General features: G+C 36.5%; 1 protein-coding gene across 1 annotated transcript; it reads left to right on the top strand.

The window, feature by feature from the left end:
- The first annotated feature begins 2,706 nt into the window (after positions 1-2,706).
- On the top strand, positions 2,707-4,317 carry LOC125578147. The gene has a single exon (XM_048740464.1). It carries the CDS (start codon positions 2,707-2,709, stop codon positions 4,315-4,317), a length of 1,611 nt encoding a protein of 536 aa, XP_048596421.1.
- Positions 4,318-17,948: the final 13,631 nt, after the last annotated feature.

Here is a 17,948-nt window from a genome sequence, read left to right as displayed (position 1 = left end):
CTCACATGATCAGTGACTTTAGGACACAGAGTTACAGTAGAGAAGCCTCCAACCAGATGATGTTTAACCCTTAAAACTCCACCATTCATGGTTTTACCACAAAAGTTACATATCCAGCAACCTAATTTCTTAGCATCAGCAGTTGCATATTTTCTTGCTGGATCCATTTGTTTAGTTGAAGTAGACATGGTGAGAAGAAAAGAGTAGAGAGATTTGAAACAGAGCAGAAACAAGAACCAAAAGGTTTGTAGAACGAGAAGTGCAAGGAGAAAGAGAGACTTGGACAGTGCAAGAGTCGAGATAAATTTTTTTTTTCAAAAAAGTAAAGAAATCAATTAGCCAATTCACGTACATTGATGTTTTGGAACCATAAATAGAAAGTAAATATGATCTCAATCATAATTCCTTTTTTTTTTAAATGTAAAATAAGTTTTAGTCGCCTAAGCAACGAAGCGTGATGAAGCGTGAGGCGTCCAAAGCGGCTCGAGGCGAGATTAAAGCGACGCTTTCTTGAATTCGCCTTGCTTCACGACTCCGAGGCGGTGAACCCCCAAACAAAGGTCGCCTCACGCCTTAGCACGCTTTTTTAAACCAAGCCAAGTACACAAAGTGAGTGGGGGAAGTTAATACTTATACCTCTGTTCCGCTATGGTTTTAGCCATTGTTTGCTTTGATTATTGAAAAATATATAACCGTATTATAACCCTAAATAATTAATACACTGTAAAGATTTTCCGGTGATTTCTAGCAGCAGCTAGAAAGCATTCAGAAGATGATGGAATCAGTTCCATTGATCGGCTTCCTCACAGGTTTCCTTTAATATTTCATTACATCTACAAAATATCGTTGATCACTGACAATGCATTTGCTGACTTTCTTACACTCTTTTATCTCCAGTGAATTGGTTTTCATTTGTATGTTTTGATTCTCTGACCTTGCATTGGAGAGAGCCTTTAGATATAATATATAACTATGTAATTTTTCTATATTACCATAATGCTACAAACTAAGTCAAATTTTCCTTCCAGCTTCCAAGTAAATGATTTGAAATTTGAATGATGCAGCTACGAAAGGGAAGAAGGTGAAAGAACGAGTCAGACAATGAGGTCAGCACTGTAAAAACGTAGACCCGTGGTTGATTCTCATCGTGTTTATTAGTTGTGGTGCACGTTTTACCTTTTTATACTTCTGCTTTTGTGATCTATAGAAGGATACCATGCAGAACAGCCACTAAAGATCCAAATTTCTGCAACACTAAAACAACAGCTCATTATCTGGGAGAATATTACGCACCAGGACAAGGTATATCAATCAATCTAACTAAGTACTTTGACTTCCAATTTTCTAAGGCATGTGTAGCATGTGCCTCTGCTATAGGTACAACCAGGGTCTGCTGCTGATGGAAGTTCACAAGCTAATGACATTGATGGGAAGTGGAAAATTAAGCGGGCAAGAAGTTGCTACTAAGACCTGCCATTATCCACCTAACAACTCCATGGCTGCTTCACAACACTAACGTGTAGCTCAATGCATACAATGCTTTGTAAGTTTATCCAAAATCATTTGAATATACAGAAATGCAGAAAAGTGTTATGTTGTAACAACTTTAACAGATTGTTGGAGGCCCATACGTGTCCTCACCTGACTAAAATTTGGTAGTGGACTTACGAATCTGATCTCATTTAGTACATAGTGGCTCTGTGAGTTTTAGTGTTCATAATTGTTTGCTTGATAAAATGTTATATTGTCAAATAAGTTATGCCATTTTAGTTGATAGCCTTCTGATTATTCTTACAGATAGTTTACAAGAAAACAATAGGAAGAGCAACGATGATCCTAAAGTATCAATACAAAGTTAAGGAAATGAGATCGATGCTTGGAGTGAAGGGATTATTTTAAGGGAAATTTGGAAAAAAAGAAAAAATTAACTATACTATTGTCCCCTTAGTACAAAATCAAAATTTTCCACATTTTGACTTTCACTACCCTTTTTGTTAATAAAAATTCATATCATTATATTTACAATGTAAAAAAAAATTTAAAAATATAAAACATGAAGTAGTTAAGCATGTGCATATATGAAAAATATTTTTGGAATAAAAAAATTGTTAGAATATTAAGTTCAAAAATGGGAAAAAAGAGTTAGATTGTCAGATCTACCATCTACTGAGATTTAGAAAATGCAATCTAGGTAAGACACATTGATCTACCATCCGTAGAGTGCATTATACACTGCGAACACAATGATGTACCGACGAAGAATCTATAATACACCAGAAACATATACATCTAGTGTGGAAGAAAACAAATTATACAGTTCCTTCTATGTTCCGTATTTTTGGTAGATCATAAGACATACTAAATATTCTTATATCTGCCTTGAGAGAACATACAATCTACGATGTCTTCTTTTATCTATAAATACAGTATTTCCTATCTACGTGTTCATCTTTTTTCTAACTTGGTAGAATGTATGTTCTACAAGATTTTTAAACAAAATCCGAAATAAGGAAAAAACAGTTACAAAAATATTCCTAAATCTATTAAATCTTTTTTATTTCCTTTTTAAAATAATATTGCCTAAATGTAAATCTTCATCGTTACCACGTTGATTTTGGATTTGCATCGTGGGGCTTCTTCTTTTCCTAGTTGGGGGCTTCATCTTTTCCTAGTTTTTCCATGCTTTTGTCTCTCTAACATAAGAAGATGCACATCTATGCTTCTTCTGGTTTGTGGAAATCGTCCAAAAGAAGTGGATGGAGATTTCTTGTTGATGAAGTAAAAGGAGGTAGATTACTTACTTTGGACACAAGCAAAACCTTTGACAACCTAAGAGTTATGGTTTGTGAAGACTTTGGAATCGATGTAAACATGGTCAATATCGAGCTCAGTTACTTAGCTTCTGATTTGGTCATTGGCATCGACTCACCACCTGTATTCATCACCAATGATCGGCAACTCAAAAAATTTCTCACCTATGTGAAGAACAAAGCTTCGACGTGGTTATGTGTGTGTATTCGATCTAAGGCCGAGCCTAGCAATATCAAAGTCGATTTGAATTTGAATGAAGAAGCTACTGAGTCGCCTAACAGACAGAAAGAGCCTATGTCGTTTGAAGTTCGAGAAGAAGATGTTGAGGTGGATGAAAGTGATGATGATTGCAACCGTGAAAAAGATATGATCAATGTAAAGGCAATTCGTTTTTCTCTCCTTGATGTGGTGAAGAAGGGTCAACATTTTACTACAAAAAACGCTTTGAAGGCAACAATGGAAATATGTGCAATGAAACATAATTTCGACTACAAGGTTGGCAAATCGGATAAAACAGTTTGGTACGTTCGTTGCGCGGATGATGATTGCGGCTGGCGTGTTCGCGCAGAGGGATTAACAGGTTCTTCATTTTTTATCATCAAAAAGTATGTACCTGATCATTCATGTTCTCCATCATCAAGGAATCACTCTGTTCGGACAGTTTCATCAAAATTAGTTGGTAGTCTCATTATGCATAAGTACGAAAGTGTCAAGGAAGGGCCGAAACCTAATGATATCATCCAGTTTATGCGGGATGATCATGGAGTTGAGATATCCTACTCTTTAGCTTGGGATGCACGTGAGTATGCAGTAAATGCTGTGAGAGGAATTCCAGAGAAGGGTTATAAAAAAATTCCCAAATACTTGCAAATGATGAAGGAAGCTAATCCAGGAACACACACATTTTATGAAACTGATACCGATGGGCGATTCAGATTCCTCTTCATCTCATATGGTCAGTCTATTCGCGGTTTTTATGCTGGCATTCGAAATGTTATTGTTGTGGATGAGACTTTTTTGAAGAGCAAATACAAAGGAGTATTACTGGTAGCTACTACTTTAGATGGTAACTCGAACCTATATCCTATTGCATTTGGAGTTGTCGACTCAGAGAATGACCGCTCGTGGGAATGGTTTATGAGACAACTTAAGGTTGTCATTGCTGATGATCAGAGTTTAGCTTTTGTGTCTGATAGGAACGCCTCCATTGCTAAAGCTCTTGCGAAAGTGTATCCGCATTCTCATCATGGAATTTGCATTCACCACTTGCTGAACAATGTTGTAACATATTTCAAGGGTAAAGGTGTCGCTGGTTTGGTTGCAAAGGCTTCTAAAGCTTATCGAGTAGCTGACTTTAAGAAGATTTTCACTGCTATTTTTGGAATTAGTCCTGAAATTGGAAACTATCTAATAGAAGCTGATGTGAGTAAGTGGGCTCGCTGTCAATTTCCGGGTTACAGGTATGATGTTAGGACCAGCATCTGGAAGGAATCCCTCCATTGTTAATCATGTTCGTTTTTTTGAAGAGTGAACGAAAGAGAGGAGAAATAAAAGATGAGATAAGTAGGGTTTCTCGCCATTGGTCTTATATAAGTTTATTTTTAGGGCAAATCATGGTTTTAATCGGGTCAAGTTTTAGGGTCTACTTGCATGTGTTTTGTTATTAAGATTTGTATTGATTATTATGATGGGAGATTTGTAGTCTTGGTAGGTTTGATATCGTATATGGATTAGTTTTGTTTCATTTAGGGTATTGTTAGGGGTTGATATCGTGTGTGGCTTTGTTTAGTTTTATTTAGTGTCTAGTTTGATATCATGCTTTGTAATCTAGTTAGGTTTCATTTAGGGTATAGTTAGGGTTTGATGTCTGATAAGGCTTAGTTTAGTTACATTTAGGGTCTAGTTTGTTATTGTGTACAAATATTCAAATAAGAACAAAAACATAGAGAGAAATGAAACTAAAAAACAGAGTCGTTGTTATTGCCTAGAAGATGGCATTCAATGTGCTTCAGCGCATATACTCCACAATCACTGCTAGTCTTGTTTAGGAAGGGCATTGGGGCGTAAGTGACATCATATGGCTTGACGATTAGTTTACTCTTCGAAGACTGCACAGCTTTGACAATTCTAGGGATGAGATGTGCAAATGGCTCCAAGCCCTTGTTTTGTTTCATTCCTCCACAGTCAAAGACCTCTATTGAACGAGTAACAAAGTTCACGCACATAGAGATCCAGTGGTTACCGTGAACAAGAAGAGGCACATACATGCGACTGACATCAAGATCCCACATTAGTCCTGTTCGTCCATGTGCAGGAAGTTCACCAATTCCGTACTGGTGGAGCAGTCCTTGCACTTTGAAACCTTTCCTGTCTTTTTTGAAATCTATGTAAGAATTCTTCATTTGATTACTGAATATGCAGCTCATGAAGGCTACTTTGGATTGATTCCATCGTCCCAAAGAAGTTCTCTCGCGAAATAAGTACAACATATCATCAATTTCCTGAAAGTAATGATACAAAATTAGTAAGTTGGTGTACAGAAAATTAGAACAGACTTTTTTATAACTCACATCGTTCTTTAGCCACACTGCAGGTCCCATTACACGTGCTGCTAACTCACTTGTGTAGACATAAGGTCCAATTTTGAGGTGCCTGCGATACAAAACATAGTTAAAAGGTGTTTGAATTTAATACAGTAAGGCACGCCAAAAACTTACTGTTTGGAAGTTGAACACCACTCCCTTAATTTGACCCATGAGTCCTCAGGGACAAAAACTAATGAATAATCTATGTCGTTCACCCGGTCCTCATGTAAGTCTGTATCTTTGAGACTGAGGGTTTTGTAATCCGCAGGCTTAGATGATGATAAAGGAGTACTAATTTCTACGGCTTCTTCAGCTGAGCTTTTTTGTGAGGGATCGAAACCTCTAACATGTGATGCTTGAGAAAGGTTACCCACAGCGTCTTGTAAATACTCTTGGGTCCCCATATCTTTATTTTTCGATGATTGTGACAGATTTTTCAAAAAATCCAACATATCATCATTTTAAATCTCCTGTTAATAACACCAAACATAAAATTAATAGCTAAAACAGACAAGAACAGAAGAAAAGAGGCAAACCACAGAAAAAGACTATATTACAATAGAGTCAATTAAACAAGTCATAGTCATCAGTTCGCTTCATATCAAACAACAAAATACATTACAACCCGATGTTACAAGCAAAGACCAAAGACATTGCACAACAGTCAAGAGAAAATTAAAACACAAGTAATTTCTCCTGACATACTACAAAGCTTCATTTTGTGGTTACCTTTCTTGGCCGAGGGCTACGATGAACCGTAGGAGGAACTCCAGTCTCATCTGCCTTGCCTTTGCCTTTTTCCTTTGCTGCTAAAGGCAACAGACTCTGTGATGTTTCTCGGAATTGGTCTTTCTCCATTGTTGCTGAAGGAAACATAATCTTAGTGGCTCTTTCTTTTCCCATTGTATCTGACGGACCCGAGATCTTAGACACCATCAGGTATATATGATATTAAAAATATATACAGAATTTATGTAAAAATTAAACATTATACTACTATTATTTAATCTAAAATTATGTTTACCCATCTTATATAATAGAATACCAATAACTTTTTCCTGACTAATAGAATACCAATAATCCATAGCATGTTATATAAATTGAAACAAACATTACCACAACACATCCAAGAAATCATGACGTAATTGAACCACTATCAAATGAACTAGAAAAAAATATTATTTTCTTTCAACATATTTTATTTTCATATTTTAACATATTTTCTTTAATAAAACCATAAAACGAATTATAAATTCATGTAAAAATAAAACATACGAATCCGGCGCGTAGCGCCGGAATACCACTAGTCATATATATAATGGGGCACTTTTGCTTCTCCTAAAGCTATCCACGTATGCATTTCATAAAGCATGTGGGTTCCACTTAATCTCCGGTTTGTTTAGATCGAATAGGTTATTAGTTTGGGCTGGTTTAGTTTGATGTAATTGGATTGTAGTTGGGTCTGGTTTATAAACACAGCAGCACATATATGCATGAAACATAGAGTTTTGTGGTTCATCTGAATCATCGTTCCCTTACTTCCTTACAGAACTCAATCAGCCGTCATGTCTTTTCATATCTGGAAAACTACGGCTTCTCTTCTCATCTCTAAACCTCCCCTGTCGTTATCTCTTCACCTCCCCTGAGGTTAGTTGTATTGCTTTTAATTCGGGAATCATTGTTAATCACATTAAACCCAGTCATGATGTCGACGCCTCCGTTTCCTTCACGTGATATCTATATATATGAGCGGCTTGAGAGGATGATTGACCCTCAGAAGCACTGTCAGTTTATCATATTATAAAGCTTAGAAAGTTTCTCATAGATGACTGATATCACTCAAATTACCCTAAAGAGTGAATTACTCTCTCAAATAAGAGGGTTCAGATGTAGTAGTTAGGGATCAAATCCACAAAGAATAGGATTACACAATAGATTATGGATTTTGAAGAAGGCTAGATTAATTGGTTTATGGGTTTTAAAACAGTAAATGAATTGGTGAGCAAGGTTATTGCTCGATTGGTTGTTTTGAGGTTGTTAACAGTTGGGAGAATAGCTAGATTCAAGTATATTTTCAGGTATGATAAGTAAACACTTAATTTGGGTTTTTAGGGGTATATTGATATTAATTTTTCTTGAATTCAAATTAAGATATAATCAATCTGATTATCTAATCTGGATCTTGGATAACAACTATCGTATGTTAATCGCGAGAAAGTGTCTATCGATAATTCATTAAGAATATCGATCGATACACCTTTCGAAATATCGATCGACAGAACTATCGCTGTGTCGATCGATGCTTCTTCCATAAAGCTTTACGGACATGTTTGATTTATATTCTCTAACTCACTAGATCAACTCTCGTCTGTATCTAGTCAATTAGATCATACTAGTTTATTTTCAGGTATTGAGTCAAGCAATGACTTGATCTCAATTAATCCTAAGATCTAAGTTTAAAGGGTGATCAATCTTAAACTTAGCTTTAAGAACAACTAAATGAAAGAACTATATTTTTAAACGCCCTAATAACAGTTTGAATCAGTAATACATTTATCAACCTATTGAGAAACCTAAATTTAACAGTGATGCAGCAGCATCTTAGAAGCTTAACGGCATCTTTCCTTTTTGAATATTTCCTTTTTACTTGAGTCTTAAGTTATCGAGCTTTTACTATTAGGATTAGGTTTTTAAAGACGGTTTAAGAGTTTTATATAGAGAACTCTCTTATGGCCTTATAAAACACGCTTTTGAGAATTAATAAACTAGCTTTGTGCTTTATACCTTGATAGAGATTTGATTCAATTCATCTTGTCCGAGAAGCTTTGAAAGATATTCGATTAGATTCATCTTCTTCAAGTTGCAGGTCACTAGTGATTTCAATTCGAAATCCCTAGATTGAGCTGATCACTGTTCTTATCCGCCATCAGGTTCCGACTGAGACGGCAATTATTCCGGCTGATCAAAATCGACCTGCCAGAACTGGTGTCCTACATTGCTTTGCGTGCGGGGAACCCGGTCACAGACAGTCCGCCTGTCCGAACAGGAACCGTCGAGGCTTACTACTTGACTCATCCGGCCGCGATGTTGAGCTTGAATTTGATGATACAGTTAGCGACCATGTTGACGATTCTCCAGAAGAACTCGAACCCGACATTGGTATCTCGTTGATGTTACGACGATCTTGTCTAGCACCACGATCACAAGAAGACTTTCCACAAAGGAATAACCTGTTCCACTCCCGCTGCACGATTGAAGGAAAATTATGTAAACTAATTATTGATTCAGGCAGCAGCGAGAACATGATTGCTGAAGACGCTGTTAAGAAACTTTCACTCCAAGACGAGCACCACCCGGCTCCATACAAACTTGCATGGTTACAACGAACAAACGACGTCCTTATTACACGACGTGCTTTAGTCGCTTTCTCTATCGGTGATTCTTATCATGATAAAATCTACTGCGACATAGTACCAATGGACGCCTGTCACTTACTGCTTGGTCGACCTTGGGAGTTTGACAGACGTGTGCTACATGACGGTTTTCTCAATACATATACGTTCAAGTTTCAAAATCGGACCTTCACACTCAAACCTGCACCACCAACGCCTCTCGCCTCTATACCACCAGCGCCTCTAACACCTATACCATCATCACCTATACCACCATCTCCACTTCTTTTACTAAACAAGAAACCCTTTGAAGCAGCGCTGCGTGAAGAAAAGATTGTCTACGTCTTAACTATGACGCCTTCCTCATCACCTTCACTTGAACAAGAACCAAGTCCAGAGTTTCAAATCCTTCTGAAGGAGTTTTCCGATGTATTCCCAAGTGATTTACCGCCGGGACTTCCTCCGTTGCGAGACATACAACACCAGATTGATTTTGTTCCAGACGCAAATCTCCCTAACCGCTCCCATTACCATATGAGTCCATCCGAGCATGAAGAGTTATGCAAACAAGTGGAAGAATTGGCACAAAAAGGATTTTTACGCGAAAGTATGAGTCCTTGCGCTGTCCCAGCATTGCTAATACCAAAAAAGGATGGTTCGTGGTGTATGTGTGTTGATAGTCGAGCGGTGAATAAAATCACAGTACGTTATCGCTTTCCGATTCCCCGTTTAGATGACCTCTTGGATCAGATCGGAACGGCACGAATATTCTCCAAATTGGACTTAAAAAGCGGTTACCATTAAATTCGCATTCGTCAAGGAGATGAGTGGAAAACAGCTTTCAAGACACGAGAAGGGCTTTTCGAGTGGATGGTAATGCCCTTTGGATTATCAAACGCACCAAGCACATTTATGCGTGTTATGAACCAAGCATTAAGGCCTTTTATTGGCAAATTTGTCATCGTCTACTTCGACGATATCTTGATCTTCAGTCTAACGTTGGAAGAGCACTTACGGCACCTACGGGAAGTTCTAGTAGTACTGCAACGTGACAAGTTGTTTGCAACGATCAAGAAGTGTGCTTTTGGTCTACCTCAGGTTCACTTTTTGGGTTATATCGTTTCTGAGAATGGTCTACAAGTCGACCCGGCGAAAGTCTCTGCTATCCAGTCTTGGCCGGAGCCAAAAACAATTTCCGAAGCCAGAAGCTTCCATGGTTTAGCGTCCTTTTACCGCCGTTTTGTGCCTCAATTCAGTTCGATCATGGCCCCTTTAACTAATTGCATTCGAGAGGGATCTTTTGAATGGGCCCAAGCGGCGACAACTTCATTCAACATTATCAAGGAAAAGCTAAGCTCCGCTCCTATACTTGCTCTACCCGACTTCACTGCAGTTTTCGAACTACATACCGATGCTTCTAAAACCGGTATTGGCGCAGTCCTGAGTCAAAAAAACAGACCAATCGCTTTCTTTAGTGAAAAGATCGCAGGTGCCCGTTTTCGCTACAGCACGTATGATATTGAGTTCTACGCTATCGTACAAGCAATCAAGCATCGGCGCCACTATTTATTTCACAAAGAGTTCGTCCTTTATACCGATCACGATGCCCTCAAACATCTCAGTACTCAAGATGAAGTCTCTTCTCGCCATGCATCCTGGATCGCATTTTTGCAGTAGTTTACTTTTGTTATCAAGCATACTTCCGGTACAAGTAATCGTGTTGCTGATGCCCTGAGTAGACGTCATCACTTACTTGCAGTTCTTCATGTGTCTGTTCCCGGATTTAGTTCCTTCGCGGACCTTTACCCTACCGACATTTTCAACCGGTTCTTCTTCATCTTATGCTTTACATGACGGTTTCCTCTTTCGTGATAACCGTCTCTGCATACCGGATTGTAGCCTGCGCCTACAGCTTATTTCAGAGCTCCATAACGAGGGACACATAGGGAGGGATCGTACATTACACCTTATCGCAACATCATACTTTTGGCCTTCGCTCCGCCGCGACGTTGAACGCTTTGTTGAAAGATGTGTTATTTGTCAACAGTCTAAAGGGCAAGCATCAAATGCAGGTTTATATCTCCCTTTACCCATACCTACTCAGCCGTGGACTGATATCAGTATGGATTTCGTGATGGGTTTACCGCGAACTTAAAAGGGGTATGAATCAATCTTCGTGGTGGTTGATCGCTTCTCCAAGATGGTCCACTTCATACCTTGTAAACGCACGACTGATGCAGTCCAAGCCGCTACGCTATTTTTCCGCAAAATCTACAGACTTCACGGATTACCTTTGTCAATTGTTTCAGACAGAGATTCAAGATTTCTTAGTCACTTTTGGCAGTCCTTATGGAAAACACAAGTCTTGATATGAGCTCAGCATATCATCCTCAGACAGATGGGCAAACCGAAGTTAAAAATCGCTCCCTTGGTAATCTTTTGCGCAGCTTGGTAGGCACTTCAATCAAGTCTTGGGATTCAAAACTACCACAAGCAGAATTCGCTCACAACCATGCTCACAACCGCAGTACTCGCCTCAGTCCATTTGAGATTGTTTACGGGCTCGTTCCACGGGCTCCTACGGATCTCTCTACTCTTCCCGATCGGACACGTCTGCATGGTGATGCTGAAACATTTATGGACCATCTAGTCGACACACATGTTCAGGCTAAATGTAACTTGGAGGCCTCAGTTTCAAAATATAAAACAGCGGCTGATGCTCATCGACGACGCCTTGTGTTTGACACCGGCGACCTTGTTTGGGCAGTCTTAACGAGAGATCGTATGCCTGCACACGCTTATAACAAACTTAAAGCTAAAAATATTGGGCCCTTGGAAGTTTTGGAACGTATCAATGATAATGCCTATCGCCTTCGTCTCCCTTCTGATATCACTACTTCGGATGTCTTCAATGTCAAGTACCTATCCCGTTATTTTCCGCCAGACCAGCCTCACGATTCGCGGTCGAATCCTCTTCACCCCGGGGGACCTGATGCAGCAGCATCTTAGAAGCTTAACGGCATCTTTCGTTTTTGAATATTTCCTTTTTACTTGAGTCTTAAGTTATCGAGCTTTTACTATTAGGATTAGGTTTTTAAAGACGGTTTAAGAGTTCTATATAAAGAACTCTCTTATGGCCTTGTAAGAGACGCTTTTGAGAATTAATAAACTAGCTTTGTGCTTTATACCTTGATAGAGATTTGATTCAATTCATCTTATTCGAGAAGCCTTGAAAGAGATTCGATTAGATTCATCTTCTTTAAGTTACAGGTTTCTAGTGATTTCAATTCGAAATCCCTAGATTGAGCTGATCACTGTTCTTACCTGCCATCAAACAGTAAGGACTACTCAGACATATTCATAAGGTACATGGTCATGATGGTCTGAATAATAATAATAAAATGAATAATAAGAGTAAGCAATATAGTAAATGAAAGCAAGGGAGTTCAAGATCTTCTCTGTTTTATAGTTTAAATCTATCTCTCCAATACTAAGCTCTCCTTCTCCGATGGTGGCTTGTTGATTCTCTCCAAACTAGGTCTAAAAGGTCGCTAAAATGATACAAAATCCTAATAATATAGCCTAACAGGCAGCCATAAACTTAAAATGTAATTATTGAAATTTTTGTGAAACTTGCAAAAACGTTTTTTTTTTTGCGGCTATGGGCGGATTGTAACCAGAAACGTTTTTTTTAGATCAGAAGTTTTTTTTTTGCGGCTAGGGGCAGATTGTAACTAGATGCTCCCGTAAGCATTGATGGTCACATCTTTAAAGCCCTTCTCTACGACAAGGGTCCTGGAAGTAGTGGTGGCTACAACGTACTCGCCATGGGTGAGAGCTCTTCTGTTGGCGCCTTGGCAGAGCAGGACACCAGCTGAACCTCCATAACAGCTGGATCTGTGATGGTTGCAACCGCTTCTTCCTCCACTCCAAACATCGGTGGTATTGGCAGCTCCTCCGCGGTGACTTACAATGATCCAGCCGCTCTTTATCCAACGAGAGAATAATAAGTACTCAGCAGCAGAAGAACACCATAAATTTTCTGGTTTTGCCTTCGAATTTCATATTGTAATTGATTATGTAGATCAGATTTCGGCCTGCGATTTTTTTGGTTTGTAGTTAATAGTCATTTGGGTGTTGTATATAATTTTTGGTCTGGAAAAGTTTAAGACATGTTGATAATATTAGTAGCACAACGTTTAAACAGTGTGATTCTCCCTTCTAAGGTACAAAGCAACAAGATCACATTGCCTATCATTTAAAATTTAATATTCATTGATATTCAGCTTTGCCGTGTGAAGCCTTTGTCAAAAAAAAAAAGAACTTAATTATCTGGTTCTTCATAGTGAAAACGTTTTATTGCATCATCAGATAAGTAAAAGCCGATGATGTCTTATTGCCAAATAATAAGTCTGAGAGTAGCCTCATCGTATTACTGTCCCTAAAACATCCATACTAAGCATATGTACGTTTAAGTTTTTTGTCCAGCCGACTACTCCTTGGTATTGTATCGATATATTATACATTGTTAGTGCATATGAGGCGACGAAAAACAAGTACAGAAAGTAAAACACACAAAATTTGTTAACGGGGTTCGTTTCCTACATCTCTGGGACCTCGTCCAGATTTCATTGACTTAAAACAAGGAGCAACCTACAATTGCTATATGATACAACACACACACTAGTGTTTACCACTCTTTTCTAAGTAGCAATCTACAAAGATTAGGAATCAAGCACGCATGCATAGATCACCATCCGACGCATCGGAGCACACTGTCTTCTACAGCTGCAATCTTCACAGATCTCTTTAATGAAACCGCCTCTGCTAAACTCCCCCTGAGTCTAGGCTTCAATTTTCCACTTCTCGGAAGTACTTCACCAAGTACGTCAGCACCCAACGCACACCAGTGACACCAAAACGCTTGATCACCCAAGCACACACAAAGCTCACACGAGCTATACACAATGGCTAACTCCACCACACAAAGCGTCAACTCCATCGCCACCAAACTAAGTCCACATCAGACTCCATTAGACAATGCTTCAGAATGTCCTTCGACACCAAGCAGTAACACACACTAAGGAAACCTCTCTCTCTTTATTCTCTGAGGTCTGGCTTTCTCAGAAGGCACATCCCTCCTTATAGAGCAGACCAAAACTTGCTCTCCACGTCTTCAACTTGCTCTTCAAGTCTTCCAAATACACTTAAGGTAACTTTCCATTTTCATTAATGAAAAACTACATCTTCAAGCAAACTCCCTTTTGCTTTATGGAAAACGTCCATATGTCTTCAAGCACATATCATCTTTCCTTTTCCAAGCTCAGCAAGTCCACGCACATCACAAAACCCAAACTCACATTAAGCTCCATCTTCATGACACACGCCTGTAGTACTTCCTGTAGTACTTCGCGAACTGATACATATCATCTCAGCATACTGCATCTTCATACATTACTTTGATTCTCGAATGAAAATTTACTACTGATGCAAACATATCTTCTTATTATTTAGACGAATCAGGTTACTCTGGGATCTCAACCCATGGCGGAAGAAACAGATTATGCCTTAAATGGTATGTTATTTCACTATCTTTGCAGTGATTCTCTTTGTTTACTCGCGCCATTATACATAAACAAGTAGGGAGTAATTTAGATTCATTGTTGAATTCGAGACTCTAATATTTTCAAGTGGATGGATTGGATTACATATGGTTAAAAGACTGCAGACATAGATGAGAAAGCTATCACGAAAGAAAACCCTGAAAATGTGGTTGTGGCCTTCGCTGAAGCAGCCAAGGTATTCTCTCATCTCATCAAGCAGCAGTAATAGGTTCTGAAAATTTGCCTCATGTCTCCACAATTACTTGCTTACTGGTCATGAAAATTATATGATATATAGCATTACTAACTCTGCAGAAATTTTTAGTTATTCTTATTTGACTAAACTGATGAGATAATACTGAAACTGTGAGATGAAAGCATGTTTTCTCTGGATCCTCAACCAATCTTATCGGTTAGTGCTGCAGACACTGTACGCTTACTTTTTAGTGATTACTATTAGAATTTGTTCTCTTGTGATTGTTATTTTAATCTTGAGGTGATCGTATGTATCTTAGGTTGTTGTGTACAAAGGTGACATCTAGACAAAAACCAACCCGCAAGAAAAAAGCTCCCAACTCTACTTTTAAAGATTATTTTGTGATTCTAAACCATGTATGTGGTAAAAATGACAACTCCTTTAAAGATTCATTTGTGATTGAACATTTTTTAAGAGCTAATGGAGCCACACCAATGAAGATTTAATCTTTTTTTTAATCTTTTTTTGGTCCCTACCAAAGGGGATAATGTCTACTGGCCTATGCAATGGGAAGGATAACCTATATGCTGAAAACGTCAAGCCAGAGAGATGGCTCAAGGACACCATCCAAATTCATAAGCTTTCATGTCCGTGCACTTTTTCCCGGACAATTAAGCTTTGTATGTACTTAAGAGTAAAGACGTTGCCTTTTGATATTTTTTTTTGCTTTGACTGTGTATGTAAGCTCGACCAAGAATTTGTCTTGGTAAAAGAACTTCGCATATGAGCAAATGAGCTACATATTTGTCAACATCCCTGCGCAAGCGCGGGGCTACGCCTCTAGTGTATTTAGAAGAGTGGGTTTCGAATGCTTTGGGATTAAGGTGGAGGTTATGTATATTATTATAAATGGTAGTTATAGTTAAGCAATTAGTTGTATATTTATATGTACGTAGGTTTAGTGGCAAAAAAATAATATGTAAAATAGTAGTAAGGGCAAATGTTAGTAATGATCCTGTTATAATTATATTGATTTAAGCATATGATTCAGTTTAGTGTGGAGAGGCTCTTCTCCTTCGTCCTTTTCAGTCCCTGGCTCTCCTTTGATCAGAGGATTTTGAGCAGTTGCATTTATCTAACGGATTTACGTTGGCTCATTTATATTTTTTGGTTTCAAACCTTGCATTTTTTGAGTTTTTGGTGTCGATGTAAACACTGTATCTCTCATGAATATTATCAGATGGAAAAATGATAGAAACTATGGTCATACCCTGTATCTCATAGATCAGTGGATATGCAATTCTTGGATTAATAATGTGATAATTCGTCATGCGGACTCAGGCTCACAGCTCTACAAGACATCAACCTTAATTTTTCATATGTGAATCTTCACTAAATCTTTTATGTAGGTTATTGGTGTGCGTGACCAGTGACAAATCTAAGATTTTTCTTTTGTCGGAGCATAAAATAAATAAAAAGGAAATAAATAGTATAAGAAGAGATTTGAACCATGGTCTAGGGGACAAACAAATGATTCAAACCAATTTTGCTATAGAAAGCTTGTTAATTCTTATGCAATTATATTTATAACTAGATTTTTGTGGGGGCAATTACCTCCTCCTTACACAACGTAGGTTCACCACTATGCGTGACATTCCTTGAACCCAAACTGTATCTTTTAACAACATTTTTACAGGATAAATTATTACCAATTCGAAAAACATCAAATGCATCAATAACCTACGTAAAAAAATCAGTGAAAATTAACATATAAAGAATTAAAATCCTGCACTACAGGACCAGTCTACGTAAAAATCCCACGCGTATATTCACGTGCATATTTTTCCTCGAAATTTCACTTAGCATTAAAAGGATGGATACAGTCACGTGGCACATTGCTTTATATGCTGGCATTTTCTGTCAAGTCGTTTGTTTAAACGTTTCTATAATTGACCTCGTGCAGATTTCAAAACATAACTTACTTTTTATATTAAAACTAGGTGATTTTTCCGTGCTCATGCACAGACATAAATATTTATAAAATAAATATAATACAATAATTAACTGATATTTATTTTTAATTTTAAATTAATTTATAATTTGTATGCATAATTTATATTAATTACTTCATATTACTTTAATTACATATTTATCTAATTGGTTTTGTTGTTTTTACAGTCAATTTAGTTGTCATTTGGACATATTGGATTCTGTTTATTTATTTGAATTCAACTATAATATTTATTTCTTGTAAATGTATTAATTTTTGATTAATTTTCTTATTTGCATTTTAGGTTGGTTGTTGTCTTAAATACATAAGTATATTTTATTAAAATTATGTATAATTTAAGATATATTGTGATTAGAATGAAATAAAAAATAAGCTAAAATGTCTGATTCCAAATTACATAAATTAATATAATGATAATATTCTAAAGTCTCATGCATATATATATAAATTTTACAAAAGATCTAAATTGTTACAGTGAGTTAATATTTTATTTATCATTTGTTAATATGTTTTAAGTCATCATATAATTTAAATTTATAAAATAAATAAATTATTATTATATAAACAAAATAAATAAATTATTATTATATAAACAAAATGAATAAATTATACATTCTTATTGTAGTTACATCTATGATTTTATGATTTTATATATAAGTTGGATTAGTTGCTAATAAATTATACATTCTTATTGTAGTTACATCTATAATTTTAGATATAAGTTGGATTAGTTGCTAATATGTTCATTTGTTAATATGTTTATTGCTAAAATTTATTTTTAGTTTTTTCAATATCTCTTAAAATATGCAGTAAAAATGTGATTGTATTTTATAAGTTATATTATATAAGTAAAATAAAATTTATTTATTTTCTTGTAATTGTCAGATATTATAGTAAACTATGAAAAAACATAAAAAAACATTTCAATAATAATAATAAAAATAATTTTTTTTGTCTATTAAACCTATATACGTTTATGTTACTTAATTATTTTGTGTAATCATCTAAGAAAATATATAGATATATATAAAAAATTCAATCACTTTGAAAATATATATTTGTATTGTGTAAAATTATGTTTTAAAATAAAAATATTTCTTTTTCTAATATCAAGATCATTTGTGTGAACTTTTGTTTTAATGAAATCACATTATATACAAATATAATTTTTCATCTAAGAAGATGTTGATAAAAAAAATATTTTATTACTTCAAAAGTATATTTTTTGTTACTTAAAGATATCTTTTAAATGGAATATTACTATTTTGTGAACTTTCCTTTTTTTATGAAATAATATTATATATACATATATTTTTTCGTTTTTAAATTATTTTTAAAACTTTATAAATG

Source organism: Brassica napus, chromosome A9 (genome assembly GCF_020379485.1).
Source record: "Brassica napus cultivar Da-Ae chromosome A9, Da-Ae, whole genome shotgun sequence".
Taxonomy (NCBI): Eukaryota; Viridiplantae; Streptophyta; class Magnoliopsida; order Brassicales; family Brassicaceae; genus Brassica; species Brassica napus.
The sequence above is the reverse complement of the archived record's forward strand: the minus strand, read 5'-3'. Positions and strand labels throughout refer to the sequence as shown.